The sequence below is a fragment of the Marasmius oreades genome, chromosome 3, assembly GCF_018924745.1.
Source record: "Marasmius oreades isolate 03SP1 chromosome 3, whole genome shotgun sequence".
NCBI classification, from domain to species: domain Eukaryota; kingdom Fungi; phylum Basidiomycota; class Agaricomycetes; order Agaricales; family Marasmiaceae; genus Marasmius; species Marasmius oreades.
In genome coordinates, this window is record NC_057325.1 from 218,512 (window position 1) to 228,962 (window position 10,451).

General features: G+C 41.3%; 1 protein-coding gene across 1 annotated transcript; it reads left to right on the top strand.

The window, feature by feature from the left end:
- Positions 1-2,732: 2,732 nt before the first annotated feature.
- On the top strand, positions 2,733-5,105 carry E1B28_005380 (uncharacterized protein; the record flags this gene model as incomplete). The annotated part of the gene is made up of 13 exons (XM_043149938.1): positions 2,733-2,894; positions 2,961-3,143; positions 3,199-3,418; positions 3,514-3,560; positions 3,613-3,738; positions 3,790-3,843; positions 3,897-3,962; positions 4,014-4,056; positions 4,115-4,197; positions 4,251-4,437; positions 4,491-4,855; positions 4,903-4,956; positions 5,004-5,105. 13 exons carry the CDS (start codon positions 2,733-2,735, stop codon positions 5,103-5,105), a joined length of 1,692 nt encoding a protein of 563 aa, XP_043011022.1.
- Between the last annotated feature and the right edge of the window lie 5,346 nt (positions 5,106-10,451).

The following is a 10,451-nucleotide window of genomic DNA, read 5'->3' on the forward strand; positions in this document are numbered from 1 at the left end:
TCACTGGTCTCAGTATCACTGATTGTGAAACTGATCTCGCAACTATCGGAATTCTAGAAGGTCTTCCTCTCGAAAGTCCTCTTCCTCTAGTATTACTTTCTGGGATACTACTTCCTTCGCGATTTCGGTTTCTTTCTTCTGTATCTGAACTAGACGCTACTTGGTTTCTTCCAAGAACGGCTAGTCTATGTTCTCTTAATGGTTCTAATAATGGATCAGTACGCGCTTCTCGAGTACTTCTGGTACTTCTTATTAAATTAGATCTTGCTGCACTTGTCGTCGCAACACCATCTGTTGTTCTTAATAACTTCTTTTAGGTGAGCTCGTAGACTTTTGCTTTGAAGGCACAATTGTCATCCACGAACTTTTGCAATCTGTCGAGTCTCTAGTTATCTCAAGCACGTGCAACAAACTGTTTACACACGAACCACAAGCGATAAAGGATCTGACAACTAATAGCAAACACAATTATTAGAATTCTCATGCACTAGCACTTCGAACTCCAACAAATATTTTATTTTCGAAGTTGAACTTCAAAATCTTATCTAATTCTGTATCTTCTCAGAATCAAATAACTTTCCACCCCCTGCGGTGGTCACCAAAGATAATGCAAGAAAAACACCAAGCAAATAGATCAACAAATCTATTGCTCTTAGTATTCTCTAAAAGTGGGGGTTCGAAAGTTTGGCTTGTTGAAGGTTACGCCTTCTTTGATCTCCTGAGATGAAGACAAAACTAACTCTGATATTGAAGTCTGGTCTGAGATAGTAGAATTCTCTACTACCAATCTGTTTTTATTTATATTTATATGAATCTAACAGTCTGAAGCCTACTTTGGCTTATGAAACTCGAACAATCTGTTGTGGCCCAAGTGCCTAAAGTTCCCAAGTGAACTATTCCAAATTCCAAATTCCAAATCTGACAAAAGTCCCCAAGTGGACTTAACCAAATACCAAATCCAAATCTGTCAAAAGCCCCCAAGTGGACTTAACCAAATACCAAATCTGTGTTCTGATAAAACCAATACACACTGACAGAGTCAGGGCAAAATCCAATCACTTCGAGAGTTCCTGCTTAATCGTACAATTTGGGCAGTACTAACTGCTTGATTGCACCAACTTGGGCAGTACTAAACTGAAGAATCCTAGCTTTTACAGGGCTCCTTATGTACTGCTCGAGAACTAGAAAATATGAAAAGTAAATAATAAACAGATTTTCTACTGAATCTCTGATTTAGATGAGAAAAGAATTGGAATAGACATTGAATTTCCTTCTTCAGCCATTTCTTCATCACTTTTGAGTATAATGTTCTTCTTCTCTCGGTCTTCTCGGTCTTCTACCATGTGCAATCCTTGTAGGTCCAAGCCCCTCTTTCTTCCAGTCTGAAGTCGGACGCATGGTCTGCATATTCGATTGCTCCTTTCCATTCCACATCTTTCCGCTGCTATGATCGAATGAATTTCATATCTCTTGTTCTCCTAATCTGCTCAATGTCCAAAAACACTTTCCCTCGGATTATTTCTAATCTCCTCTTATCTGACTTCTCTTATCCTATCTCTGAGTAATCTAATCTTATTCAGAAGTTTTCAATCCCAGATCTCTAACTTTGCTTACTTATAAATATATAAGCGTTGTCATGAACTGAACCAGGAGTAGTACCTGCCACCGACTTTTTCCTCCTATACGGTCAACTGCGGTTGGACTCGGCATACGATCAAGGGAGATTTCATGTGAAAGAGGTCGATTCATAGGAGAGTACTCCTAAGCTTAGAGAAGGGATCATCGGTATAGGAGTACAACCCTTTCTACTAGATAGGTATATAAGGAGTACTTAGTGGTAGTATTTCCCTAGAATTTGATCTTCTTTGTCCCTCATTCTTTATCCTTTGCCTCTATCCCATTCACTCTGTCGCCTAGGTTGCCTTTATTAGGGGACTCGCTGTCTAATCGCAGTCCGGACTCGTCCTAGAGTCCCTCCTCCAGTAATAGAGTACAGGATGGGGTACGCATGGATTAGGTTACAGGTATGTGGTACACTACACTGGTGTATGTGGGGTACCGTCTATCATATGTTGTCATTGTCATTGGAGTACCGACTTGTGAGGGTACGGTCCTCATCGTAGGACACTCTCATCGCCGAAGGACCACCCTCATTATAGGAGTACGGTTCGTCGTACGGCTCACCACACGATTCACGGATATTCACGATACTGGACATCATCATTATTCATTCTCCTTGGTCACCAGCTCTTGTCATCCTCTATTGCCGATAGGCCCGTAGGATGGTCTGCCAGCATTAGTCTGGAGTACGATCTCGTAGTAGGTCAGAGTACCGGAGTTTGGTACCCCTCGGAGTACGCCCTATGTGGGTGTTGGGTTGTTTTAGGTGTATGCTATCCTCAGCGTCAGGGCTCGAGGCCTGGCATATGCATAGGCAGTTCACCCCCCTGACAGTGTTCTGGTCAAGACATCTCATTTAATCTGTTTATTCTATTCCTATGGAACCATCAACTTCTGTGAAAGGTACGTGATTTGGCTCAAACACCCTTATACGGCTTTCAACTTTCCTTATTTGGAATGCCGATGTTTGCCGGTGCCTCGAGGCTTTCCACACTCTTCTATTTCTTCACGCTTATTCACAAAGATCGTGACTCATTGTTCAATATAAAATCTCGCAAAGAAGTCTCTTTCTTTATTTCTTTCTGTCTTTCCCCCTTCATCCACCTCTCTCAATGGCAGCGAATTGGGAACCGTCCATCTCCACCTCTCAGCTAAAACAGGTCCACCGCGACCTTCATTCTGTTCACGCTGTCCTCAAGCAACTCTTTGCCTTCCAACTTCAAGACAATGTCGACGTGATCCGGGCGTGTCTAAGGGTTCTAGATGATCGTCTGGTAACTATCTCTCTATTTTCTTCGCGTTTTTCTCGTGATTTCTAACTTGTTTTTCTGTTCTTCTAGGCCTTTATTCACGAAGTGTTTGTTGAAACCAAAAATGATGATGACTGCCCTTCCATCTTTCGACGGGTTCTCTGCAGTGCATCCCTTTTCGCTCACAAACCACAACTCAAGTGGTCTCCTAAGAATGACACCAACTCAGCCGAAACTTGGGTTTTTCTGCCAGATAAGATAAACAAAAATCAAGTATGTTCTTCTAAATTTTCTTAGTGTTTCTGTTTCTAATGTCTTCTCATTCTAGATTTTCAACTTCTCCGATCCAGTAGAGGAGGATTACCTCAATCGCTTCCTCAAACATCGCAAATCCAAACTTCCTCTCTCTGACCCTCCTAACACTGGATTTCTTCAAGAGGTTGTCAACGAGCTTCAAGTCAAAGCTGAGCTGAAATTGAAGGCTGCTATCGAGAAGAAGAAAGCAGAGAAGGCTGCCTCATCCAAGGCAACTTCTTCTAGACTGTCCAGTCTTTCCATATGTCCTTTTCATCTCTAGGATCACTCTTTCTTATTCTAACATATCTCTAGGCCTCTTCCTCTCGGCCAAAACCCAAATGAATAGAACACTTGCAGGAAGACAATGAAGACTCCGCGCCTCCAGATCAACCTGTACGTGTTCTTATCACTGTAATCTCTATGTTTGTCTGTAACTTTACTCTAGGAGACCATCGTTCTCGATGAAGACGATTCCGGAGAAGACAAACTCGAACAAGATGAGGAACCTTCTGACAAAGAACCTCCTTTGTCTCGTGTTGATCGATTCAAGGACTTCAAGCCTTCTCATAAAGTAAGGTCCTTTCTCATCATCTTTATTATCTGGTCTAATCTATTCTTCTAGCATCCAGCTAGGAAATCTCCGTCTCCTAAAGCTAAAGGGTCCAAATGCCCTAAGGTTACTCTTATTCTTCTTTCTCTTGCAATTCACCATCTCAATCTTTTTTTCAGGTGGAGAAAGGTAAAGGTAAAGAAAAGGTGTCCAAGGCCCCTTGTCGCTTTACTCATGCCGACATAGTAAGTCTCTTGAAATCTCAGTTCTTCTTCTAATATCTGACGTTTCTCTAGACTTCCCGTCCTTGCACAAATAAGTGGAGTGAGATCGCTCATGGTACATTCTCTGTTTTTCCCTTTTAAAATTTTCATCCTTTCCTATTCTTTTCTCCTAGACATTGACTTGTCTTTTCAACTGGCAAAGCACCCTGGATTCACCATCGAGGAAGTGGTCAACGCCATGCATCCTCTTACTGTGGTAAGACTTTCTTTTCTATCTCTTCGAAATCTTCTCTAATATTCTGTTCTCAGTTTAACCCTCAGTCTTCTTGTCTCAACTGCGTTGTCAACGGTGTTAAATGCATCATCGGCCCATCTAAGTCATTGAAATGCGAGCCTTGCGAGCGAGTCCATTCCAAGTGCTCTTTCCTCTCTGACATTTCTACAATGATGGCTGTTCACTCAGAAATTCAGACAATTGCAAGTCAATCGACTCTTGGTAATTCTTTCTGTTCTAAATTCTTCTAATCATTTGCTAATGTTCTTTTCTAGGGATCCATACGACTTTGGCTGACCTTGTACTCATGTCTAACAAGTATGAGGCTCAATTGGCCAATGCTCGCCGGATGCTGCTCCCTCTCCAGGCCCAAGAACATCACATCAAAGTCCTGCAGTCTCGTCTTCACAATCAATGCGTCGATTCTCGAGTGGTGTTCGAGTACCTCCAACAAAATCCACATTTTACCCTCAAGGCTACTATGCTCAGTTTCCTTTCGTTCTTCTTGAGTTGGGAGACAGTTCCTAAACTGACTTCCAACACCCACTCTGTGCAGGTTACCAAAGATAACGAGTTGGAACTTGTTGAGATCGAGTCCAAGATGGTCGTCAGATCTCTTCCTCTTCCTATCAATCCTCTGGTATGCTAATCTGCTTCTCTCTAATTCTATATCTAATATTTCTCGAGATCCCCAGTCCTCTTCCCACTGTCCAGAAGGATAATACCGCAGTCTTCGTCGAGGTAAGATTATTTCTTTAATCTTAATGTTCTAATTCCTATTTCTTAAGGTTCTGGCTGTTGACCTTTGTCCCTCAAAGTCTTCCATCTATAAGGTGGCCAATTCCGGAGATGCTGATCAAGAGGTTGGAGTGTCGAACGTCCTCTCTTGAATATTTTGTAAGCATATCTTATTTTTCTAACTTGTTCTAATCTGAATCTTTTATTCTCAGAGCGCATCTTGCAAGTCCTCGCGACTTCTCGAAGCTTGGCCTAGAATTCAACAGGGCCTTTGTCTTCTTTCTTGGGGTACTTCGTTTTGCGGTCGGTTGGGACCTTATTATTTTGCCTACACTGTTCTTGTCACGGACACCTCTCTTAGTGCCATTTATATTTCTATAGTCTAGTATACACTCCTAGTAGTGTAATATCTTGTTAATTTCTGTTAGTACACTCTTGTGTACTTAAAAAAAATCATTATCTTTCTGTTATATGACTACTACTAAGTAGTCAATTCAATTCTGTTTCTTTTTGAAATTGTCGGAACCCTCGGAATCAAATCTGATAAGTCCGAATTTCAAATATCTTATAAAATCTAGATCTTAATCAAATAGGTCCTGCGCAATCGAAAGCATGATCACTTCAAACCCACACTGACCATGCTTCTTTCAAAGTCCATGCAAATCCATGCAAAATCTCGAATTTAGGTAACCTCTCCCCCAAACTAAATGTGAGATCGGCTCCCACCGATACCTTTCTGTAGGTATGCCAAGGACTAAAATTTTCATCTGTAGGAAACCATGGCACGAGTTACACCCATATAAGAAGTAAGCCTTCATCCAGAACCCCCCACATAACTTCGCTCCAAATCTAAAGTTCCCTCACCATCCTATAGTCTCTCATGTCCAATAGAAATAAAGCCAAATGGCCTGATTGCAATGAGTGGATTAACATGATCCGCCGCAACCTACGAACTGCCAAAGAATGGGCTAAGCTCGACGATATCAAGGCATGCCAGGATGGTCTTGACCAACTTGCCAAGAAGTTGGTATGTTCTTTCCAACTTCTAGCATTCTTTCTGTTTCTTATAAATCTTTAGGCCCAATCTGTCAACTATCGACATGTTGCGAAAGATAACGAAGCACATGGCTATTACATGCAATCTGTTGCGGTTATTGACGATCTTATCAATGATGGTTGTAAACCCCCATCTTGCATGCACCTATTTCACCAATTTATTGCCAACATGGATGCTTATAACAAACCTGCCAAAGCGACCACAACTGCCAACACTAAAGCCAATCGAAAGCGCAAGGCTGTCATAAGTCTTTTCTGTAATCAATCTCTAGCAATCCTTCTAACGCCAATTAATAGACCTCTGCCGCCACTGTTGACGACAATGATTTATCTGACATGGACATCAAAATACTCACAGTAAATCTTTCTTCTATTCTTATATTATCTAGTATTGACCTTCTTCTAGAGCACTGGCCTCGGAGCCTCCATTCATGCATCTTCCAGTACCACTGGTAAAGAACAAGACAAAGACAAGCCAAATCCAATGAGCATCTTAAAGTTCATCAAGACCAACCAGTCCAAATCCATTTGTTCGATCTGTTTCTTTAATATTTCTCATAAGTAAACTTCTCTCAGTTTTCTAGTCACCTGCCAACGTTTCTAGTTTTAAGAAGGCAAAGATCAAAAAACCATCCACTGATCTCACTGAGGAGACCCCTGGTATATTACTCATCTTTTACCTCGTTTTTCTGTCTAATAATCTATCTGTAGTTGGCAAGGAAAGTCGCGAGGCAACTCACAAATCTATCCTCAAAATCATTCACTTGTTGCCATTCTTTGATCTCGAAAAGTTAACTACCGACAATCTTTTGTCGATTAGTAACTTCCTCAAGAACGAAGCTGTTAGCGCTCAACATAGCATTTTTCATCTCTATGCCCAGTATGAAACCACTTATTCCCAACTTGAGAAGATCAATTGTCTTCATCTTTCGAGGATGAACCTTTCCAACGTTATGGAAATTGACATTAAGACCGAGCCTGTCGATGGTACTATTGCGACTTCATCCAATGGCAACTAATCTCTTAAATCTGTTTTATTTCAATCTCGAGAAGTTCAACACTTCACTTATCTAATATTTGTCTTATAGTATTTTAAAATCCATAAAGCGTACGAATGTACTTTAATAGAAAATAAATTGATTCAACTCAGGTCTAGCATTCTCTCTAAGTGACTTAAGCACTCAATCATCAGGGAATAATTGCTTCTCTAATTGATCGTCTGTTTCTTCATCTTCATCCGAACCCTTTTTATCATCTACTTCTTGTTTCTGTAGGTTTGGCATTCACTCAAAGACAAAATCATGCCCCGGAGTGTAATCCATTACTTTCTCATCTTCTACCGAGGCATTCAACTGATCTCTCGACAACTTAATCAATTCTTCTATCTGTTCTGGAAGGGGAATAGGTTTATATCTAACCACATGCGGTAGCACTCTCAATGCGCCGTACTTCCCTCGAAGTAAAGTACCATCCATCTCTGCCAAAATATAAGAACCCCCTTTTGTTCTTCTAATCACCACCACCAGTCCAAAGTATCTCGGATACATCTTTCTATCCAAACTTTTCTCGATCGTGGTATATCTAACCTGTACAAGCATACCCGGTTGAAAATCATAAGCTTTTATTGTTTTCAAATAGTTTTGCTCGAATTTCCTTAAAGTCTGCATCTTATTTTCTGTTATTCTTGCTACCATATCTTGCATATGAACTCTGTGTTTAGCAAGTGCTTGTGCTCAATATTCTATCAATTCTTCTCATGACAATATTTGACCCAGAAATCTAACTAACCAAGTTGATTCTATCAAATCTAGAGGAAGAATTGGATCTGCACCTGTCACAAAGAAGTAAGGCGAGCATCCAATACTTTTCCTCGAAGACACCCTATCGGCCCACAAAATGTGTTTTAAGAACCAGTACCACTTATTTAGGTCTCCACTGGTAGCTTTAGCCAATGTGTTTCTGATATCAAAGTGTGCATGTTCAATCTTTCCGTTAGCTTGCAAATTGTAAGTAGAAATCCTAATTCCTCGGATTCCATATTTTTCTTTCAACCAATTTGCCATTGCTAACATCTGAGGCGCGTTATCTGTAACTATTTCTTCTGGACAACCCCATCTGCATAATATATCATCAAAGAACCACTCAGCCAACTGTCTAGCTGTTTCATGTGCAATCGCACGTCCCTCGGACCAATTCGAAAGTGCACACCTTCCATGTACAATATTTTTACAACCATTGCTAGGAGGCGACATCTTAATCACATCTATATGTATCTTCTGAAACAACGAGGGTGTATGTGTTAACACTGGTGGTATCTTCAACAAATCTAGATGTCTGTTTTGACACACTTGACATGACCTAGTGAACCAATTCACATCTTCATCGAAACGCGGCCACCAGACCCTCTTTTCTAAGACCGCTCTAGTCACAAACATCCCTTTATAGCCTAAATTATCATGTGCCGAAACCAACATCCACATTCTCTTATCTTTTGGTACAAATAATTTGTGTTGTGCACTATCATCCGTGGCCTTTCTATACAATCTGTCTTCGTCCAAAAAGAACTTCATTGCCGCTCGTACAAAATTTGTCTTCTGGTTTGGACTCATTGAAGTAGTAACCAAACTCTCGGGATTCTTTAACCACTCAATGATATCTGGTATCTGCTCATCCATCGATCTTGCTTCCGCAGATCTATGTGTTTCATCATAAGGATTGTCTCTCATCCAATCCTCGTCTAATTCTGATGGAACCACCAATATTTCTTTAAGATTGAAGCTTGTTACAAAGTCCCCTCTCTGAAATCTTGCATGTTCCACTAAGAAGTCTATGGTTCTGGAATTATCCAGTTCGTCATCTAAGTCGCGCTCAAAGTCCTTGGTATTTCTTGCCAATTGACTCACAGTTCTTAGTTCTTCAAACAGATATCCTGAACGCAGATCTATATCATAGTGAAAATCCTCAAAGTCTAATGGTTCATCTGTAATTCCTTCTCCCATCATAAAATCCATAGGCATACCATCATCTTCTTCCAAAAACTCTTCCCAACCTTCCAGTCGTTCAGTTGTCTCACCTCCCAGAGGCGGTCTTGATAATTCATCTGGTCCATGTACTTCTCCTCGAATGATTGGATCTCATTAAGAAGTCGAGACATGTGATTAACCCTAGGATGAGGGCAGTCCGGTGCAAGGTGGCCAACTTCTTGACAGTTGTAACACTGATGGTTTCCACTCCAAGCGTTAGGACAAGCATGGGCCCGATCGATTTCCATAGGTTGTCCTTGACCTCTGAAGGTTACACCGGTTCCTGTCTTAGCTTCTGCAGGTCCTGAGGTCGCGGTTGACACAGTGGGTACCATAGATACTTGATTCTGGAAAGGGTTGTTGGTACTCCAGGGTACTGTTGCAGCAGGTTTGGCTGCCGGAGTATGCACGTTATGCTCCGTTCTCAGAGTCCATACACTGTGCTCCTGAAGGTTGAACCGAATTGCTGCTTCCTTCCATTTGTCGTAGGTCTGCGGCATAGGATCCATGGCGTAGATATAACTAATGAGGAACAGTTTGAGATTTGTTTTTAAAAGCATCAGGAGTCCCTCCTCTTCAAGCCCGGATTCGGCTTGGTACTCCTCGAACTTGAGGAAGAATTGACTAGCCAACTCACTAGGTTTCTGGATCAGGCTGTGGAGTTTCCTCTGTGCTATATCCTTCTGGTCACCACCAGCGAAATCTCAATGGATTTCTGCCTTTAGGTCATTGAATGACGCTGGCCACTGTCCGTTCTTGATTTCCTGGATTTTATTAGCCGCCCATTTAGGAGGTAGTACTCCGTCGGTCATATGGGCAAGGGTTTCAAGGACCTTTGCGTGGTCCACAGCGCATTTCTCTGGATTTCTTTGGAAATAAATATAGAGCTGGGCAAAGAAGGGATTGATGCCTTCAGGGGTTCCGTTGAATGCTTTGGACTTTGTAGCAGAGGACCACGCGCTGAACCTTTGATAGTTTGAAACCGATGGAAAGGATACCCCAACCAAAGAATGATGCTTTACTGAGACAACAAGTTACAGAAATTAAAAGAAGAAATGTGTGTGATGGGGCAGAAGAAATTTGAAAAGCTAATGTTTCAAGGAGAGACTTCGAGAGATCGAACTTTTCTAAGATTTCTAAAGATCAGACTATTGATAAGATTATAAGAAAGATTATGCAGACTCCAGTTGAAATTTCAACAGAAGATGCAGCTAATGCTTCACTGGAACTAAGAAGACAGCTTATGAGAAGACTTAGGAATAGAAGAATGGTACGTTTGAATGTTAAGGCATACCTTCGAGAAGTCTTGTCTACCGACTTAGATCCGTCAGAATGTATTGAAGATTTGCCAGAGCAAGCTAAAATTGTTGACATAGAAGATCTAGAGATGGATTCTGTCTTTGAAGTGTTGAAATCGCC